This window comes from Nyctibius grandis, chromosome 10 (assembly GCF_013368605.1).
Source record: "Nyctibius grandis isolate bNycGra1 chromosome 10, bNycGra1.pri, whole genome shotgun sequence".
Lineage (NCBI taxonomy): Eukaryota > Metazoa > Chordata > Aves > Nyctibiiformes > Nyctibiidae > Nyctibius > Nyctibius grandis.
The window spans coordinates 21,759,439-21,781,687 of record NC_090667.1 but is presented as its reverse complement, the minus strand read 5'-3'; the positions used below and the strand labels follow the sequence as shown (position 1 = coordinate 21,781,687).

General features: G+C 37.6%; 1 protein-coding gene across 37 annotated transcripts in view; it reads right to left on the bottom strand.

Annotated features, from left to right (window-relative positions):
- The window catches only part of SLMAP (sarcolemma associated protein), an 84,002-nt gene that overhangs the window by 43,107 nt on the left and 18,646 nt on the right, over nt 1-22,249 (bottom strand). For 21 of the 37 annotated variants that reach the window (XM_068408361.1, XM_068408366.1, XM_068408376.1 and 18 more), the window contains exons 3-4: nt 5,519-5,666; nt 136-208 (exon numbers count right to left, since the gene is read on the bottom strand). In XM_068408361.1, coding sequence (XP_068264462.1) covers nt 136-208; nt 5,519-5,666 — 221 coding nt within the window. Of the gene's footprint in view, nt 1-135; nt 209-5,512; nt 5,667-22,249 lie in introns of all 37 variants that reach the window. The other 16 variants (XM_068408360.1, XM_068408359.1, XM_068408373.1 and 13 more) reach the window with 1 other exon arrangement.

The following is a 22,249-nucleotide window of genomic DNA, read 5'->3' as shown; positions in this document are numbered from 1 at the left end:
TTGCTCTCAGTTATTTTCTTTGCACGATGACAGGAAAATAAACTGTTCCTATACTGATTTTAAACACAATATCCATAAAATCCTCATTATACAGTAGTTTAATTTTGCTACACGTGAATAGATACTTATTCTTACTCTGATCGCAATCGAGCTTCCATTCCATCTGGAAGAAACAGTTTGATTGTGGAGACTATACATCCATGGGTAACTGAAAAGAAACAAATACTAAGTCATCATGATTTGTTACTATTTAATTATAAGTTCAATGCTTAATGTTATAGTAACCAAGCGAACTGTCTTAAGAAACTCTGAGACAGGCAAACAAGAGGCGGCATGAATGCCTTCAAGCACCAGTGCCTGGGTCTGCCTTCTCCGACCTCCTCTGGAGACTGGAAACTTTATCATTAGGAACTTGAAGAGGTTATGCTGTGCTCTTGGTCCTGGCTGTGAAGCAGTTCCAGTTCCAATTCTTCCACATGCAGCAATGCCTGCAAGGTGTGTTTACTGCAGCAAGTTAAGAGAGTTAACTCTTATGTTTTGATCATAAAATGAGGAAAAAGGAATGCATCTTATCTGTGCTGGGTAACATGAATGCAGAAGCATAAACAAAATAACAAGCTACCTTTTTGACAAGATTCCTATGAGCACATCCAGGGACGTAAAAGGTAACACATCCAATTTGTGTCACCAGACACTCACTTCAACATCTGGAACTTGCTAAGTGATTGTTATTTACAAACACAAGGATCAAAAATGCAGAGGAAAAGCGTAGGAACCACTGAGAAGTACATCCTCTTGCACGCTATGAGCAGCATCATTCAAGACAATGCATCTCTATTTTGGTATGGTTGTAGTACATGTCTAATGCACAGCCCTAGACAAGTGGCTTCGCATTTCAGAAGAAGAAAGCTTGCTTCTCCCGGACCAAACTCAAAATTCTTTGAACTCATGAAAGATCCTAAGGCATAAGAGGAGGAATTGCAATACTTGAGTCCTGCATCAAGTTCAGTCTCTCTTCACATTGTTTGCCAAAAACGTTGCTGATACCATTTTCAAAGACACTGCAAACAGTCAAATTACATCTGGTTTGGTTTGTTTGTTGTTGGGGTTTTTTTTCCTCCTTCTTGTACGGTTCTATGATTTGGGAAGTAAAAATTCTTTCCCATTGACATGGATAGACAGACAGATGCTGTTCCCAAAAAAACTACCACAAGATAGATACAAATAAGTATACGGTCATCTGTCATCTACCACTATACCTGAAGCACCCACCAACATACAAAGACAAATAGCTGCTCTACTTTCATGGTTATTAATATCAGCACAACAGTTAATCTGGCTTTGAAAAAAAAAGGGCAACGGGCGTTTTAGGACAACGGCAGTACTCCAGGGAAATGAGACAGGTCTTTGAGGAAGCTACCTCAATAGAATCTAAAAATACAGGAGAAGTGATCCAGCTAAACAGAGTTGTTCTTAACCTTTATTCAGTGCTAAAAGCTAATGCTTTGGAGAAATATCCTCTTGGCTACAGCACCTTGTTTTTTCAAGCTGACCTGGTAAAGTATGAAATTTATACACCAGGGAAGAGCAGCCAGGATCACATTCTCAAAACAGATTAATCCATTGGTACTGGGGTCTTTTTTGGCTTTAGACTTAGGTCCCCAGAATTCACAAATCTGTTCTTGCAAAAACACAAAAAAATACATTAGCAATATTAGCTGCAGCATGTAATACTCACACAGTTTCATAAGAATCTTTCCTTTAAAGCATAGAGAGGAAATTAGGGATTTCAAGAATAAAGTATTAGGGTATTTGAAATTAAAGACCAACAAACAGCTTTACCTTTGGGTCATATATCAGGTGGGTCTGCTGTGAGATTATGTAATTCTGAAGTTTTTCCATCAACACTCAGACTGAAAAAAAAAAAATCTCCTAAAAGCTGCAGGAGCTTTATTTGTGTAAAAAATTAAGAGATAAAGGGGATTTAGCAGAGGGTCTCAAACAGAGACTGACTGTGAAGAGGTACCAAGCATTTTGGTTGGTTTATAAAATATAAATAATTTAAAAAAAAAAAAAAGAAAAGAAAAAAACCTGCACATTGTCCTTTAGCTATCAGTTCATTATAATTGGAAGGTTAAAGAACGAGCCTAAGGCAAAGGCAAAGCAACATACAAACCACTATTACAGTGACGACTGGACAGGACAGCAGTAATTGTTTAAATTCAAGTCTATATCATCCCTTTTGGGGAAAAAAAAAAAAAAGCCATTAAAGCAACCTCCGGTTGCCACATGGGACTGAGAAAATCCTTCTCAGACTAGAACACGCTCCCGCCTCTCCCGCGACCCCGCACTCACCTCCCGGGCGGCCGGCGAGGGCTCCCGAGGCGATGCCGGGGCCGGCGCCCCCCGCCCGCCTCTCGCCCCGCACCGCGCACAGGCGCCCGCGCGGGCAGGGGCGCTGCGGCGCCAGCGCGCTGCCGCCAGAGGGCGCCCCAGGCCGGCGGCCGGCAAGGGGGGCGCGGGGGCCCGGCTCCAGCGTCCCGCCTGCCCCATCCACGGCCGGCCACAAACGGGGGGGGGAAAACCTGTTCCTGCTCCATCTGCCCTGCGGAACTTGAGCGACGAACCTGCCGCGTCGTTCTGAAACACCCAACTGTCACACGTGTCAGCACCCAACTCCCAAAAGCCACCGAGAGCTGCCCTGAACCCTGATGAGGGGGTTATGCTGCCCAGGAGCGTAAAAATGGTAATAAATGATTTTTGTTTGCCTCAAAAGTTTTGCTTCATAGAGGACAATTTGCAAATGATGCTCTCGTTTTTATTTTCACTTGTTAATGTGGAACAGCAGTCGTGGCAACAATCAAAACAGTGCTAAGAAACTGCCCCTCTCATCCCCCCTCGAGAGCCCTACGGATCTGACAAGCAGAGAGAAAAGATGTATTAAAGAGTCCAAACCTGACTAGAAAAAAGTGCACAAACTCTATTTGAACTAAACCATCTGGTCTCATTTGACCGCACTTGAAAGCCTGCTGCTCCCTTCCATGCTGGGAAGTCACCACGAGTTAACTCTTGGAATGCTCTGGCACTGACTGGGAAATTCAGGAAGTGCGGAAAGAATATGAACCACACTAACACAGAGAAAAGCACGGTAAGAGGATTAATAGATCAGTACTGTATGAAGGAGAGGGAAAGGAGCAGGCCTGCATGCTTGTCAGTAATATAACGAGTGGACAAATAAGGAAACAGGAGGGTTGGAAACATTTCTCTCTGCCTGTTAATGACTTCAGCTCAGCAGTAGAAAGTGGAGGAATCAGTGCTCACGTAAGATATCCTGAAAAAATCACATACTGAACGTGCCACTATTTTAATGAACCAAATCAAGGTCATATTTGCAAGGAAATGACTTACTAAGACGCAGTCTGAACAATAAAATAAAAATAAATATATTCTAGCAATATTTACACAATTTACATAGGCAAGTGAACTCTGCCTATCCTGTCGTTACCTTATAATTACACACAGCAAAACGCTGAAATGTCTTGTGCAAGTAAGACATTATGTAAATACCAGAATGCAATATGGTTTTAAAGGGAATCGCTAATTTAAAAACTACTTTCATTTCTGTTTCATTACTAGATTAGGTTAACAGTAACATCTAAGACTATTGAAATGAACTGGTGAAAAAATGCATTCCAATTGCATTCATGGGTACACACTTTAACCGTGATGCAGCTGTTTCGTGCCCCAGCATGATGATACAATCTTGATTCGTTGCTTGGGAGAGCACAGAGAGGGAAGAAAGCAAACTTGTATACTCTTCCTCATTAGCTAGCTCCACACTTTCATGAGTAACATGAGTACAGCTCCTATGTTCAAAGCTAGAGAAGAAGAAAAGGAAGGCTGCACAACCTGATCCCTCATTACACAAATGCCAGGTCGCTGGGACTGTGTTTTCTAAAACCAACATAAAACCATTGGGAAGAACTGCTACTGGCAAGAATTCCTGGCAAGAATACCGGCAAGAATGGGCTCACGATGAACTTTCCACAAACTTTCTCAAAAACTAATTGCAAATAACTGCTGATAAAAACAAGTGAACTCCAATTTTTCTTCCAACTAAATCTTAAAATACAAATTGTTTTAGGTCTAAATACACATGAAGAAATTCAGCTTTAGCGAGGACAGCATCTCATCAAATTAATAGTTCCAGGTTCACGAGATGCACTGTATTCCTTTGATTTATTCTATGTATACTGCTAGTATTCACAAATATTTGCAATCACTTCATATGAAATAACATTTTAAGTAACTCCCAGAATATTCCAACTAGACATCCAGGAGTTAAATCTTTGCAACACCTTTTTTCAGAAAAGTGAAACAATGTGATGTGACCTTCACTACAATGAATCACCCAAAAATACTATAGCCCCAGCAGCTCTCCATGACAAAATACTTAACCACTGCCACTGCTTAACAATGTTTTCTTTAAAGATGTATTCATCAACCTTCCTCTGATACTTCATACTTTGAGAACTATAACCTACCTGGCTAATGACGGATAGAATTCATGAGTAACAGATGCAGCAGGCTTCATCTTTTTGTTCACTTAACACCCTTTAAAAATTCTACTGTTGTACTACGGGTTGGTTTGTTGGGTTTTGGGGGGTTTGGTTTGGGGGTTTTTGTTTGGTTTTGTTTTTTAAACAACTTTACTATCAGCATTAAAAATTATATTATTCTTTCATTTCATTCTTTCCTAATATACGCCTCTTTAAGAACAAGCTCTGTGAAGGTCTTGTTCAGAAAAGTAGTAAAGTGGAAGAGCAGTGATGGCAATTCTGCCATTTTGTTGCCAAATCTGTGTGTTACTGGATTAGGATTCTTCAGAATACAGCCAGAAATTTGATGCTTACAGAAAGCAACAAACCTATCAGGTAACTTTAAATAGTCTTGACAACATTGATTACAATCTAATAATTCGCATACAGACCAGTCTTCAGAAAGAGAAAGACATAGCTCCTGAAACACTATACATAAATGCAAAAGAAACAGATTGAGGCTGTATTTTTATTGAGTAACACAGATCTACAGCTATTACCATAATACAAGATCTCCTGAGCATGCATACCAGGAAGAGGACAGCAAGAAAACCAAACCAAACCAAAATCCCATCACCTCATTTTTCAGTTAGCAACTTTTGTCTATCCTCATTTTAAAGTACTTGCAGAAATCAAAATTAGTAGCAGTCACAGAAAGAAAAAGTAGGTATCTTGACAAGAATTAGTCTGTTTCAAACTTATGCTGAGTACTTTATCAAGAAATGCCGTTTCATACTTCTGCCACATTATTAGCTGAAACTTCAGGGTTCATAGGCTTGAAAGGAGGGAAGCGGTAACCAATAAAAAAAGAAAACTATTTTCTTACAACAGGAGTACTGTTTACTCTTAAAGACTGGATTGTAACAAGAAGTTCTAAACAAATATACTCAAAAAAAGCAAAAAATGATCCATACCCTTACCTTTCCGCGTGTTCTCCGTCACATCTACACCAAACTGGATGATGTCACCTGACATAATTTCACATGGTGGGCTTTCCTCAGATCCTCTACTCAGTCTCTGACTATTAATAAAGGTACCATTACTACTTTTAGTGTCTTGAAGATAGAACTGTAAAAACAAACAAAAAGAATAGTAAAGTATCTGGAAAAAAACCCAAAACAAGTATGATGAAAGATAAGCTCCAGTAAAATTTTATTTCCTATGAAATATAGCTTGACCTTCCAATGTAGAAGGGGACAAGCGTACCAAATTCAAAACACCCTCCTCAGGATGCAATACCTGAAAGAAATATTTGTATCTGATTTTTAGTAGTTTAACATATGATTGAATTCTAGCACTTACGCTATGGAAATAACTGCTACAACCTGTACTTAACCTACTGCCTGCACGGAAAGGATTAGCAACAACACCTTTTGCCACACATATGTAAAAATTTATATTTATGTTGGTCCACACACAAAAATTCTAACTGCTCATGCATTTAAGGTACCAGTGTTCCATGACAGAAACACGCTGTAGGGAAGACTAGCACTGAGGGAACAAGGAAAAGCTTTGGCAGAAGACAGAATCCAGGAATTGTAATATAAGACCACAGTAAAACTAAGGGGAAAAAAAATTAGGATGCTTCTACCTCTTAGTGATACCAGTTCACACCATTAAGTTAATCTGAAGATCGTTGCATCATCAAGTACCTTTGTAAATATCCCTTTGTAGAGTTAATTAAATTTTAATAGCAACTTACTGAATCTGAAACTGCTTATGACACAAGACTCCTAGTCAAAACTGCTGCATCTGAGAAGAGGTGACAAATGAGTCACCCAGCAGAAGACAAGAGACACTGGCTAAGACCTGATCAGCAGACAGCATGAAAGAGGGGACTGGAATGTTACTAACCAGCCAGGTGTAACTACTGAAATCAGTCACCTCAGTAGTTCAAGATGACAATAGTTATTACAGGAACCTGATGGGATGGTAGAAATCCCTGACTTCCTGCAGTCATAAGGAATCTCATCAAGTCCCAAAGCAAGCATAAGGCTGGGTGAGAGATGTTGCCTTCAGATAAATGAATGTATTCCCATGTTTTTCCTATAAAAGTAATTGACGATTTTTTTCAGGATTCCATGCAAGATCTTCCATGCTTTTATTTGCCCCTATTATCACACTCCTCAAAAAAAAAGTGACATATAGCTCAGAATCATGTGTTAAGGGAAAAGGTGGGATTAAAATGGAGCAAGAGGCCAGCACTAGGGCTCTTCAGATCTCATACTGGAAAATGACACCAAGCATATGATATGTATCTGACATGCTCATCCCGAGTAGCACAAAGCAGTCCCCTAACCTGAGAGCTTAAATGCCACTATGTCCAGAAGACGGGACTCAATACACAATAATCAAGGGGAATGCCAGCACAGGAAAGCTCAGCTAGGTCTATGTAATGACAGAATGAAAAGCAGCACATGAAAGATTTTTTTCCCCAACAGATATGCCTTTGATCTTAAATTCAAGAGAAAGAAAATAATAATCAGTCATATGTTCATAAAGATGAAGGTAAACACAAGTTATGGACAGATCAAGCAATTATGGCTGCATTCACTGCACGAATAATCAGACCCACCCTACTCTAAATAATACTCTCTATGTATGAAATACTATATATTAATATATAATAATAGTATATAATATAGCCTTTATAACAGTTATAAGTTTAAAAGCCAACCAAATTAATTAGCTTGTTAATTTAGTAATCTGAAAGTCCTGAACCCACTCATGGTTCAGTGCAGAGATAATTATTTTTTCACTTCCTGTTTGTTTTCAATTTGTGTTCTGCTTCATTTGAAAATCCTTCTGTTATGAAAAAGTGAGTCACAAGCAAGGAGAAACAAACATGCTTGTGCTTATTTGTTTTTCCCCACCCTTTTCTTTCCTGTGCATAATATCTGCCTTTCACCCCTCCAACTTTTTGATTAATCACTGCCTCTTGTAAACACTTCTGCAGAATCTGCAGATGGGGCACAGACGAGACAGCACAAGGAAATACAAGAGAGTGATCACAGGAAAGGTAGAGCAACAGAGCATCAGCAACACAAAATTTACAAAATACCAGGAGACACAAAATTCAAACTGCAAAAAAAAGATTGTAAACAAATTACAACAGAAAATACACATTAAATTTAGTATTATTAAACTGATGTCCCTTTAACTGCATGCTACTGAATTGCATTACATAAATTTTAGAAAAGTGATGCTCTTGAAGTCTTTACAAACAGAATGAAAATACTCTTCGTCCTGCATCTAGTAAAGAGATAAGTAACACCAGCAACATGTTAATAAGCTGATGTCTAAGGAGAAATGCAGCGACTTCAAGACTTAGTAAAAAGGATTCAGTTATTTTTAATATAGCAATTAGTCAGGAACCCACAGAGATGGTCCCTTTCACGTAGCAAATTCAAATGTTACTTTCATACTAGTTTTCACTAGTTCAAATGATCCTTCTCAAAGGTCAATCCCTCCATCACTTTTGTATCATTACTAAAAGCTATCTTTAGAAAACAAAATCAAGTACAAGCCCTGAAACAAACACGTGTATAAGTTAACTGGTGTTTATGGTAGTATATTGGTATTTAATATACTATTAATTATGCCGTATCCTTGGTGGGTTCTCCAATTCCCAAAACAACGCCTTTTACACAGCAGCGATGTAATACAGTGCCTTCTGTGAACCCAGCACCATTTGTTCTTCCTGCTTTCCAGCACAAAGCCAACTTCAGCAGCAGTGCCAGCTTAAAGAGTAACTACCAACCTTTCCCTTCCCCAATGCTCAGCTGAGTTGCCCCACCACCTCTTCAGTTGTACTGGCTCAGGCATTTGTTTAGTCACTGCAAACCAGTTCTGAGAGCTTATGCAAGTTATACAGAGGTGCTTAAGCCGGTAGTGCCAGAAAAGAGCAGCATATTCTGACCTAATTATACTTGCTTTTGTAATTTGCACATCTCTTCGGATCAAACAGAAGTCCCAGCCCTTTTGTGCCTCATATTAACAACTAATCCAATTTAGAGCAGATGGTAGCTCATGCACATTCAAAACAACTCAGCTTTTGAGGACTGTTAAAGAATTACCACATCCTTAACTCAGACAACTGTACGTATGGTTCGAGTGGTAGTTTCCTCTCTTCCTTAATATACGAGGTGACATAGAACTATTTAAAAACCTTACTCTCCAGAACCTTAACACCTACTCAGACAGAAAAAGAAATCCTAGCCCACATTTCTTCCTTAGAAATTTATGTTCTCATGATTGTTGGCATCCTCTCTCATTTATACACCATTAAGAAACTTAATTAACTGTAGACATCCTACCATGCTGCTTCCACAAAACTTATCGAGACTTTATTCTAAAGTAAAACTTGCAGCTCATCAGTACACTCAAACTTCTCCAGTACAGTCCATCTTCTTTAGAAACTGCATTAAGACAGTTTAAAAAAATTAGATTTTCGTTTCCATGCTTTACAAGGAATTATGCATTAATTTTACAAATTTAGTATTTATCATATTCCAAGTTACTATTCAGTTTTGCAAACTGAACAGAAGTACCTCCTCTGCTCTGACCTGTGGTATATAAAATTCTCATTCCATTTAAGTTCTGTTGCTTCTAGGTCAATGATTCAGAAGAGTCCCAACAACTTGCTAAATCACAGTTGACATTTTATTTTCACACAGTTAGACACCACTACAATTTTTCTCCCTGTAACGAATTCCTACTATTTCCTGATTACTGAAATAGAAAAATTCTTTCATAGAGGTCCCAGACTATAATACATTAAACTTAGGCACATACAATACATGAATCCTAGCTGATACTAGGAAGTTGCAAAATTGCTATGCTCCAGAAGGACAGATTTTAACTTTACTTATGAAATGTAGGTAGACTGTTTTCTTCAAAGAAATAAAAACAAGTAACAACAAAAACCATTCTGCTTAACGATTACTACTGTAATATCTTCCAAGAGGTAGGCTGAAGAGAACTCCTTATTTAGCCTGACAAGTGAGAAAGACATGAAGTGTTTTGTTTCCCAAGCCATATGCAGACCTGATATAGGATAAGACACTTCTGAAGGATCTCAGCGAAGACAAAGGATGGGCTCAGAAATGCACAGAAAAATTTGCAAAGAAAGCAGCACACTTTTTCAGTGATTTACTTATCTGGATTTAATTACAGTACAACTGTGGTAGAACAAACAACCGACGAGGTTTTGGTTTAATATCTTACTACAAGACTTGCTTTTAGCACTGCCTTTTTTCATCTTCATAAAATACAGCATTTCTCTCAATATACTGCATTATTTCACTGAGGATCAAACTAGAAATTTAACGTGAAGTTCCAGAATTAGCCTAAAGCATAGACAAATGCATCGTCAAAAATGAACTTTTACTTAACTTTCTAGTTTTTAATTTTGTTCCGAGAAAGCTAAAATGTTAATCTCAAAATAACAGCAGTGCATAATAATCTATCACACACACACTCAAAAGCCAAAGATATTGGAGATCTTTCTGTTATATAACTGTTATTACAAGGTACAAGTTAAAGATGCAGAATAAGTGCTCCACACACAGGACAACCGAAAAATCAATGTTTAAAGAGCAAGTGCCTAATTAATGAATTCTTGACCATTTAAATAGTGTTTATTCAAAAACTCCTATGACCTAACTACCCCCAGTACAATACAATGAACAAAAAGGACACCAAGTCTCTTACAGAGTAGAACTGTACTGGTACTGCAGTAAGGCAGTACATCAGGAATGGCAATCAAGGAAGACTCACTTAACATTTGCTATCACTATGTATAGCCATTCCTTTCCATTTTCAGAGCACATTCTGCTACTCCATCTAACTCAGCTTGAAACTGCAGTTCGGGACAATTATGCTGAGAATTACAGTGAGGAGAATTACTGGAGAACTGAGACAGTTTGTCTGCAGAGATGTGAGATTCACTCCAGGAAGAGGAACAAATTTACATCTACAGCATAGACCACAGCATATAACTAAACATATTTCAGCCTTATTCCATAGCTGAATTAATAATTAAGTAAATAATAAGCACAAAAATGTAGTCCATTGCCTTTTACAGAAAGTCATTCATACATTTTATCCATTCCTTATATTTTCACTGCCTAGAAATCTAACATAGAAAGAGAATCCCAATTTCAGGACCTCCTAGTTTACCATTCTTCTCCTCATCTCTTATTTCCTGTGTGAAAGAAGTATACACAACTCCCATGTGCCTCAGAGCCCTATTATACAGGCTTTGAGGCATTAGTTTAAACGAGAAAGATTTAAATTTGTCAAATTTTGAACTACAGCCACCAAGGAGATGACAGCTTCATTTTTGCCATGTTTACTACCACAAAGGGGCAGCAAGGGTGTCAGCTAGAGCAGTTAAGCCATAAAACGTTGCAGTTAATGACAGATTCTTCCCCTACTCATGCTACAAACTACATGATCAATCATTGAACAATTAATGCTGGCATTACAAATGCACCCCCCGAGGACTAAAGCTAATACTCAAATACATCAAGTAAACAGAGATCTAGAAACTGGAATACTTGCCCTAGAGTAATACTCAGTTCAAAATTGGACTGTGTAGTAGTACAACTGTGTTCATTAACTTGTTTCACACTGAGTATTCTACTAGGAGGCGAAGTACCTTGGCCATGCACAATCTGAATTGTGCACAAAGATTTTAAAACAATACATACCGAGGTCAAACCAATACGGCCAACTTTTATCACACTGCAGCCAGAAAGCTTTTTCTCCCATATATTTGAAACATTATTTTATCTTCTTTGAAGTGTTCACATTGCATATTTTCTCATTTTGGGAGCAGCATTTCTGCTAGCAGAGTACACTGTGCAAACTATACTGAATTCCAGGTCAGTCCTTCGGCTGTAAGATTCAAATGCTAAATTATCTCCAGATCCAATTGAGTTCCTCATTCTGGTCTGCTTAGGCACATCCTAAATTCTTTTCCTCTCACTTGCCTAACTCCACCCACCTATCAAGGAAGTAGAAGTATTTGTCTCCATAAGCAAGCATAATTCACAGGGTGGGGTACATCAAGCAAAACTGCTTTTCTATTTAGTTTTATATTTCTTAAACACATGTACCTAAAAGCTCTTTGCTTACTAAACTCCAACTCCTTCAATTTAGAAACAAAACTAGTGCATTAATTTTTGAGTTCTTAGCAAATCTCCTTTTTAAAATTATTCTAGCTACCTGAGGCAGGCATACACTGTGATCAGCTGTGAAGAAAGGGATTTTCCAGCCAGACTGAAGGAGCAGCAGCTGGCTATTCAGGGAACATAAGTATTGAAGGTCCCCAGAAAGAACCACAACTTGCTAGTAGTTTTCCATAACTTCTTTGGAAAATAATAAACTTAACCACTCTTTCTATGCAGTAAAGAAAAAAAAGAAAAGAAAAATAGAAAAAAATAACCTTCTTTGATGTAGCACTGGACAAAAAATATTCACCCTGAGTTTTCAACTGAAAGTGTAAGCCTAATGTAAATCCAACTACTCTGATGAAAAAGGTTAAAATCCTCAGCTACCCCCAGGAATTCAGTGCTATCCTTTCAAACCTGCCAGTAGCTCGAAGCGGCAGGAGGGAGAGGACAGGAGAGAATATGCTCTTCTGCTGACCAAGTTGTTCCGTGTCTGTTTACACCTTGAAGTTTTGTTGACTGTAATGCCAGGACAACCCTGCTGGTTGCTCATACCTGTTGTCAAGCAAAATAAACTGTGGCAGTAAAAGCAGTTTTGTGCCAGCATAACTGAGCCTGGTATAAACAGAGTTCAGCCTTTTCTGGATGTATTTGAAGTGCTGTAAAGTATTAATCCCTCTGCTGCTTGCTATGTCCTGATAGTTGAAGTGCTTTGAACTTCACTACAGGCCCTGTCATTCAGCTTTACTTTTGTCTGAGCTAAGTCAGCAGAGCTTGCCTGAAAAGGACACAGGGGCTACGACAGGGAAGGGAGGACAGCTTGGATTTGTGAGGAGGAGGAACCGCCTTAGGTAGAGGGGCAATGACAAACACTGAGAGGCACTAACAGCTTCAACTGTGCACAAAACATACATTTGCCTACAACCTTGAGTTGCTCTGGTGTGTTCCTCTGTAGCAAAATGTCACCTTCCTCAACAAAACAGAGCAAACATTTCCAGGTGTGTTGGACCTGCAAACAGTTCAGCACAGACCTTTCTTTTGACATATGACATTGCAATGCTTATTTTAACTGGTGCGTTCTACAGATACACTTACACCTATCAGAATTTTAAATTATGGCATATTCAAAGCACACACAAAAAAAAGAAAAACATGAAAGCATGTTTTCAGAGTTAACACCATCTCCTACCTGTTGTGCCCATTAGGCAAAAGCATTTACTTTCTAAACCACTATTCAAACTCCACATTTGCTAGTAGTTGTAACTGAACTTACTGGTCTGAAGGTGAAAAGCTCAGGACTCAAGGTTACTATTAGTTGACAGCTCTATACTATCCTTCAATATTTGCAATTATCCACAAATCTACTTTACATCAGGAAAATTCAGAAACAGGATGTCAGACATCTATTTTAAAAGGATTTTTTGATTTGTATTAGGAAGAGGTCATTATTAACAGAGACTCTACGAAAAAGATTAAGCAACACTTTTTAATTCTTCGGTTTTACAACTAGCTATGCGGAGTTTAAAAACATTCTATTTAAATGGTTTGGGCTATTTATTCACAAATAAAATTCTTGAGCAGTATTGCTGCATTTTTCAAAGTTATTCCTATTACAGAGATGGGCAGAAGATGGCTAAAAGTTTAAGTCTAGGACCTCAAACGATATCACAATGCAGGTTCTCTAGTTTGAAACAAAAGCAAAAACCCATTCTCACAATTTAAAGCTTGTGCATATATATAAAAGAACGAGGATGAAGATCTCTACCGCTTGCCTCCAAAAGTTTGCCGTAATTATGCACTGCTGCCCTCAACTTCAAACCATAGTCCCACACATCTCTCACAATCATAAACCATTCAAGACTGAGGTCTTCAACTCACATGTGGTAATGAACAAAAGAAACCAGGCAGCTGAACCCACCACCATCTTACTTATCTGCTCCTTACCCATCACAGAAAGCAGCAAAGTTGGCTTGATGGCAGGGACAGCTGAACAACGCAGCATGGTTTCAGCATTCCTATCATTTTCAGTTTGCTTAATTTGGTTGGTATATAACAATGACCTGGGCTAAAAATGAGCATACTTTGGGAGCTGGTTCCTAAGCCACATACTCACACCTCCCACAGCAGCAGCATCATTCAATAAGAGAATGGCAGAGAACAGGCTGTATTGACAACGTCAACCATCTGATTTCTGTCAATTGCTATATGTCAGAATCTTAAGACCTTAAAGTACATTTCATAACCAGAATTTGGAGTTCCTGTATTAGGAGACAGCTGCCTGAAGCTGGAGTAAATTAAGAAAACCACAATGACCTGCATCATCTTTGCTTTCATAAAATACAAGTAAACAAACTGCATCACAATTCCTGGAACCCCCCATGGTCAATACAGAACTATATGAACATCGTTAACCCACTTTCAGGTTTCTTTTATATACTTTAGCTCCAAAAGGAACTATCAACACTCCAAACACTTAGAAAAACAAAACTTCTGGAAAAAATACAGTAGTGTTATGGTGATGGTAATTTACATGGAATAAAATGTTTCGTATGAAATGATCATCGTAGGATACCAATATTAAAGTAATAACTTACATTGAAAACAGTGCCTTTACTCTATGATTGTGCGCTCACCCAAAACTTTGCACACAGGGTGCCCAATTCCTGTCTTTAGAAAGGACATAAAAACATCACCAGAAAGGGTGGTTCCCCTTGCTAACTTATTTGCCCTCACCCTCCTCTGGCAGAACTGGTGGCATTCAAGTAACCTCACAAACTCTGTTTTCTAGAAACAACAATTTGTAACCTAACTTGACAGTTGTGAAGTTAACTCCTCCCAATAATCACATTCTGTAATTGCAAAATGCAGTGGAACGCCCAGTCACAGAAGAACAAGTCCTGACCACCCTCTGTTACGCAGTAACACCTCATTCCTCAAAATTCTGTAGTAAGTACATTCATGTAAAAGGGTCACGCTGAAGGATGTGATCTGAAGCAATCCTAGGCATGGTACACAACATTAATTCCTCTTACCGAATAAAGTTTTCTGTGGTAAACAGAAGGTGTGGAATAAAGTAGTTCAAAAAGGTAAAAGTTGCTCAGGAACGCTCATCTATCCATAGATTATTCAAATAATCCAGAAATGCATTCACTGTCAAAATGAGCAGGATGACAAAATACTCCCCAAAAACTTCAAGATAAAATGTTTTACCACAAAATGTGACAACACCATACAAAAATAGATCTCTCTCCATATCAATGTCACTAGTTTTGATGCAAAAAGCTATTTTTAAAAAGAAGAGATCTAGAGGAAGAGTTCTGATTTACAAGTAATTTGGTTTATATATAGTTGACTGACTTGCTACAGAGAGACATTTGTCACCATAGTTACTAACTACTGCTTTTAAGAGTACCTCTTTTACTTAACTTTTGTCCTCAGAGTTCACAACAATTCCTGAAAATCAGCCTTCTGCTACAAATGCTGGATGGTTTCAGGACAACTAGAAAAAATTTATATTTATTCTCTTCACAGCTGAATGAAAGTCTGTCCCTTCACATATGCTATGCTTTAAAACTTCCTTTTGTAAGTCAGTCACAAAATAGATTAAGGACATAAACAGCCTAACAAAACTAAGAAACTCCATTCTGAATATAGACAAAGCAGAAAAGTTTCCTACAAAAAATTTGCCAATTCAGTATTAATTATATACAATTTTGTTGAGGAAAACAAAAAATTGTTTGAATTTTCAGCCTACATGAAAATTCTCAAGTACAATTTTAATTCTACATGAAATTCTCATCCTGAAGATGCTGAGAGATTTTTAAGGTATATTGCTGCTTTAAGTGCTAAGCTGAAGTATATTAACAATAAAGAGCACTCAAGGGAAATGTTCCTGAGAAACGATTACTCGCACATGGTCCCAAGAGGCTCAAAGTGACTCATTAGAATACAAAAGCAATATAATGAAAAGACTTATTTTGCATTACTGCTGTCATAGATGACAGTATCTCACACAACATACAGAGACTTTGGAAAAAACTTTCCTGCTCCATATTAAAAATCTGACTAGTGTAATGGATTCACAAAAACAGTAAAAATAGATAAAAACAGGTTTCTAGAAGGATATCGTACTTGTTGCAAAGAAGTTCTGCTCTACTTCATTAAGGAAGCTCAGTCTGTTGTTATGCAAGACATTTATACAGCCATGTATCACTGTGATACCAGTGATTACTTTGTACAATTTACATCAACTTCTATCACCACATCAAACATTTACCCTGGGGAAAACATAGGGACAAGGTGACTTTTCGAGGTTTCGCTTAATGTTACTGTGTTCTCTATATTAATCAATTACGGAAATATACTGCAACTTAATATGGCTTTAAAATAAAGAAACAAAATGCCTTAATAGGCCATTACCCAGAAATCCAGGCTTCCGCAGGATAATCACTTAAGATAATAACTTCTAAGTGTAAAATATCGCTGAAACACTCATCAATCCTGATGTCCTTACGTGAATACTTTCCTCTAAAACTAGACTGAAAGCTAAATACTACTGCTTACTGTAATAAATGTAATGAGAGTTTGGCAATATGACATACTCAAACTTTGCAACAACAAAAGTAAATATTATCTTGAAGTGTACAAAGTCCCAAAGACTGTATTTGTAGGATGCATATATCCAGATAAAATAAAGAATTATTAGCTCTTCAAAGAGCAGGTTCCCATATATAACTAATCTCTTTTCAAAGGTATGTTCCTAAAGGTTTGAAATTTATCATTGCAATTTACTCCTACCTTCAAGGGGCAAAGGCACCTGTACTAATATTTTGCACTAAGGAAAAATGCTAAGACTATTCAGAGAACTACAATTTTTTTTCTTAAATTCACAATCAAGAAATGGTTAAACTTGATAGTTACGTTCCTTGGCCAGCTTTATAAAGTCCAAGATCAAAATAAACTGTGGTCTTGTCTCTGACTACTGCAATGAAAAGTATGACATAATAAGGGAGATTTGTCATGTTTGGACATCGCTTTGCCCTAATTTAAGACCAGAGGTAAGGCATAAATCTCTCCTGGTCTTTAAATTTTAAGAGACTGACCTTATTAAAACCTTGCATAAATAAAAACTAAAACCAAAGATCTACAACACCTACTAAAATAAACACTAAATTATTTTAGTGGGAAAACATTGGAGAATAGGCAGAATTGGCAGAAAAAGAAGACAAATGAAAAACAAATGTTTAACAAAAAAAAAAAGGAAATCTTGAAATACTATCAGGATCTGGCACACTAAATAGAACGAGAAATCCAACATTAACATTATTCATTGTTTCTGCTTCCTCAAAAATCTTGAATTAGCAAGATAACCGATTAGCAAAAATTAACTGAAATGGAAATTTTCCTTAAGAACTTTGCATTATTAAACTTTTACCAAACAATTACATTTTTCATTCGCAAGCAAATTGCAGAAAAACCACAACAGAAGTCAAGATTACCAGATACTCCACCAGATGAAGAGCCAGAAGAGAAGATCTACTTATATGAAAGCAAAAAGTATGAGGCAGCTCATTAGCTTATCAAGAAACTCCAGCTCTCACCCATAATCCCAGACATTTCAAGGCAGGTGCAGTACTGCAAAAGCTGCTTAACTATCTTGCTACACACTGCTAAGTTTCTCCAATTAGTTAATCATTACATCAAAGCTCCTCTACTCCTTGCAAATGAGAATCTCCTCTCACATGTTCACCTTCCAACTGTAGAGAGAATAAAGGGAGCAGCTGTTGAAACTATTTCAACCTTTCCTCATTTCTACTCCTTCCACATAAGGTACTGTGTTTACCTACTATCATTAATTCCATACTACTGCTGTTTTATGACAGAGAAACCTCCCAGTGATCACACATTCAGATAAAGAAAAAAACACATCAGATTTCAAAAACACCTCCAAATGCAATAGTGGTTTGGTATCGTCACAATAACACTACATAAAAACTCCAAAAATATCCTGAAAAATTTACTAAGAAGTTGTCTCTCTTCCTTTTAGCAAGGGACATATTCCATCTGAAAGGACTTTTCTGATGCGACTACAATATTATTTTTTTTAAACAAACATCTGCAGCAGGCCTAGTTAATTCATCTCTCCTTTGCACAAAACAAAGACTTCTTGTTTTCTGACATCATCTGCTCCTGAACTATTTATTAACAGATGACAGGTGTCACAGGGAAAATAGTGTTCAGCACATTTCTAAACTACAGTTAAAATGACCATACTGAGGATAAGCTTAATGTTATGGTGATATAAATACAATGCAGCCAATAAAGATGTAGAAGTACAAGTTCTAACTCAAAAGAACTGCCTAAGTACAAATGATACGGTACTAATTTTAATCATGTCAAACTAGATATTTTTGTAACAGGTCCAAACCACAAACACTACCAAAATAAAGTGTAGTGAGAGTTCACTGCACGCTTCCTCATACTGAAAACAAGGGGTCACCAGAGCAATATGCTCCTCCAGGTTTTTCTGAAGACTTCTCTGCATCAAGTAAGGACCAAAACTTTTTTTTAAAAAAATACTAAATTTAGTTTCTTTTCATTCTGTGTTTTGAACTTCAGCATTCCATACAGAGAGCAAATGCAATTAACTGAAAACAAACACTGTCAGAGAAGGGTACGGCTCCATCCAAAGACAGAAAAGTCATTTTCCAACACAGAGCAGAAATTTGACAATTGGGAGTTTAATATTTGTATTCAAGGCACTGCCAAGCCATACCTCCAACAAAGTGAGAGCGAAAATAGTCTGGGAGGAGGCTGTATTTATCTGCAACTCATTCCTGGGTCAAGATTTTCAAAGCAACCAATAACTGAATGCTGGTATTCATGAACAAAGGCAGATTATTCTGCTCCTTTGAGATCAACAACTTCACAATTAAAAAGGTGATTTTTTTTTTCGTTTTTTAAAGCTTAAGGAGAGAAATACCTATAGCATGCATCCACATATTGAGACAGGCCTGCCAGCAACGTGAGAGATTGTATGAGCTGATTTTTGATAGGCGATCTTAGAGAATATTAGTCAGTCATTTCTTTAGCTGCGTCCTACTGGCTTCAGAACACGGGGCAGGTGCTGCAGCCTTCTCACGGGTTTGGAACATCAGAACAACCCCAGCAGACAGAGGAATGGGCAGAGCACAGATAAGATGTTCAAGGATATGGTAATTAGAGTTTCAAACACAGTGACTCATGATTCATATCGATCTTAATCGAGGGCAAAAATCACATACATGGCACCTTGGATTTACAGATTAAAAGGTCTGCTAACACGGCAAAACTTGCCAAGGTAATTATTCCAGTACAGCTTTCTACACAGACAAAAGTATTTTGATGTCTTTTTTCCTAGCTATTTTCCATCATATCCACAAAGTCATCAGGGACATTACACTGATAACACTGTGCCCATGAATTTTATTCTTCTGACAAGCTAAAAAAAAACCCCTACAACCTGAATGCTTTTTAAAATCTCTTTGTCAATAAAAAAGTACTCTGAACGCAGGGAAAGAGCCCATGACCAATCTGCCAGTGGGCACCAGGAGCAGGGGCAAGGGAATTGCGAAGTACTGCTGGCAGTCTCACACTCACAATTTCAGCCGTGAAGCCTGAGAGAGTAGTCATCCACCCCTCTCAGAACTACATTACCAAGCCTTGCAATTTTTTGGACTACATGTGCCCTATTTCCCTCCAAAACATGAAAAACATTTTTCAAAGTACAAAAAGAACCTCTTTCTAGCACCAGCGGTTCTAGATCATCAGCCTAAGAAGTATCCTCCACCGATGTCTTAATTCTTTAAACAGCCATCAAGTCATTTTCCAAATGGCAGATCCTTCCAGACGCACCTCCAACCATCTATGCGCACATTTCAGATCACACTGTCCAACTGACAAAACACAATATAATATTTTTCTTACCAAGATGATACACATTTTTAATAGCTAGAAACATACAGAGAAACGTTTCACAGTTCTCCTCCTAAAAGCAGGAATATTGTTGCTGATACTATCTACATTGAATCACTTAGGTCATTCTTTGTACTTTAGTATCACCATCAGAAAAGTTATTTCCTTCTTCTCCCCTCCCCCCTGCTTTTTTTTTTAACAAAGCAGTTAGGATAAGCTTGATAGTGTCTTATTCCAAATTGATTTAATTAAAAAAAAGGAGGGGGAATGAGAGGGAGAGAAGGAGAGAAGACAATACAGATAGTTTCAATTGTGAAAAACATGCAAAATTACAGAAAGATTATTAGTCCCTCTGACTACCAAGCTTTTCCGTGCAGCTACCAATTCAGGGAACTTGTCCCGCTCAATGTAGAAAGCCCGTATATTGATCGCCCATGAATGAAGGGTCATCAAGTGATTTTTCTCATTAACTCAGTTGTGATGCTTTGAACTAGACAAAAAAAGGGGCAGCTGTAGAGAAAATATGAAGCTAAAAAAATCATTCTGCCTACCAAGAAACACAAAAGATCAGATTAACATAGATGGCCTAAATGACTTGAATACTTTTTTTAAACACCCACTCACCTAAAAGTTGAATCCAAGCCTCATCAAAAGGCGACAAGTACCACTATACTCTTCCCATGCACATCTCCAAACATTGCAAGCAGCACACCAATAACACTAATGACAATCTCATAAAATTACAAAAAAAGTTAAATTATACAATAAAGCCATCAAGATTTTTTTTTTCATTTCCACCATAATAATTATGGGTGGTATTCCCTGCTATCAAATTATATAATAGCATTTACATTTTCTTTGTACAATCCTGGTGTCACTCAGTTGTCATGGAAGCAGCATGCTGTTCCACAGACCAGTGAACACATTGCTACTGTAAGAAACAAAACATACCTAATCACATGCAAGGAGAATCAGTGAATCCCTTCCCTAAGCATGAAAATGCTTTTTCTTTTTACTATTTAAACCTGAGTTGCAACCACTAGAGGGCAACGTAATTATACGCACGCTCACCCAGCTCTGGTAACGCAAACCCACTCAATGCAAAAGTATCAGAAACTGAAGACTGTTTATATTATGAAGGTGAGTTTTTTTAATACTGAAATCTCCATTAATTATAGCACGTATACTGTGGGTTGTCTAAACTATTAATTCTGTCTTTACAGTCTAGAGCCTCAAACACAAGCTACATTTAAGCTACAACATCCACATTAACAATTCTCCTACTTCTCAGATTTTAAAATTAGGTTTCTCAACTTCGGTGTTCCTGCTACTGAAATTATGCAAGTTACTGAAATTCTACCCAGAATAAGCAGGCATGTTAAAAATCAGAATGCTATCAGAGCCTTTTCACATTAAATACAGAAATTGAACTTCCTAATCAATGGTACAAAGTATCTAGCTAGAAATTTGCCATATGCTGCAAAAGAACTAGAATTAACATGCAATTTTTTTCCATGTCTAATCAGCAGTTCAAAAATATTGCTGTTCTGAGAACAGTTAGGCTTTTTCTTTACAAAGGGAGCACTTTCTTGAAATGTATTCTTGACATTTAACATATTAAGTTCTGCTACAATTCGTTACCTAGGCTCTTAGAAGAACAAAAGAGAAAGTCCAGAAACTAAAGCAAACGAGGAGAACGAGTCATTTACTACAAGAACAAAAACAACTGGCAGAAGGATATGCACTGGTAACTCAAAGCAAAAACATCTAAAGAATTATTTCAAAATCTACAGTCCCAACAGAACATGGAAGCAAGCTCAGCATGCATGGTTTCTCCAGTCATTAAAAATGATAATGACATTTAATAAGAGTGGCAATGCACTGGTACTGTGCATCAAATCAGTCCCATCTACATTGGCCTATCTAGTCTATGAAAAAAACAAAATCTGTACTGTATATCACCAAAACAGATGAACCCTCAAATTAAGTTCACATAAAATTCAACTGCACTCCCAGTACAAACGCGGCCTTCCCACAAAAAACATGTTTGCTGTTAAGTAATAAGCTTTGACATACCAAGAGGTTTGTCATCCAAGCTTAAATTTAATATGGCTGTAGACAAGACTATACTTTGATTAAAGAAAAATCAGCGAGACTTTTACGCTACCTATAATTAGTCTAGTATTAGTATGAAGTTTTAATAAACTTTAATTAGGATTAGATGCTATCCATAGCTTATTTCAAAGGAAAGTAGGTTGGGCCACTGGGAATTTGCAGCATTAAGAGCAACATGGTTAAATACAAATTCAAGAGAAACATGTGTGTGTCCCCACTGCTTCTTTCTTCTAAACAGTTTTGGAAAATAGTTTTCTTCTGCAGCCAAGTAGTACACTGAGGTCCTATGCAAACACTAGGCATATCAAACCCTATAGATGATGCAGGCTGACGCAATGTTTCATTGGATTATTACAGCTCTGCGTTATTTCAACCGTCAGTAAAAAAAAATAACAACCAGGTTTGTGA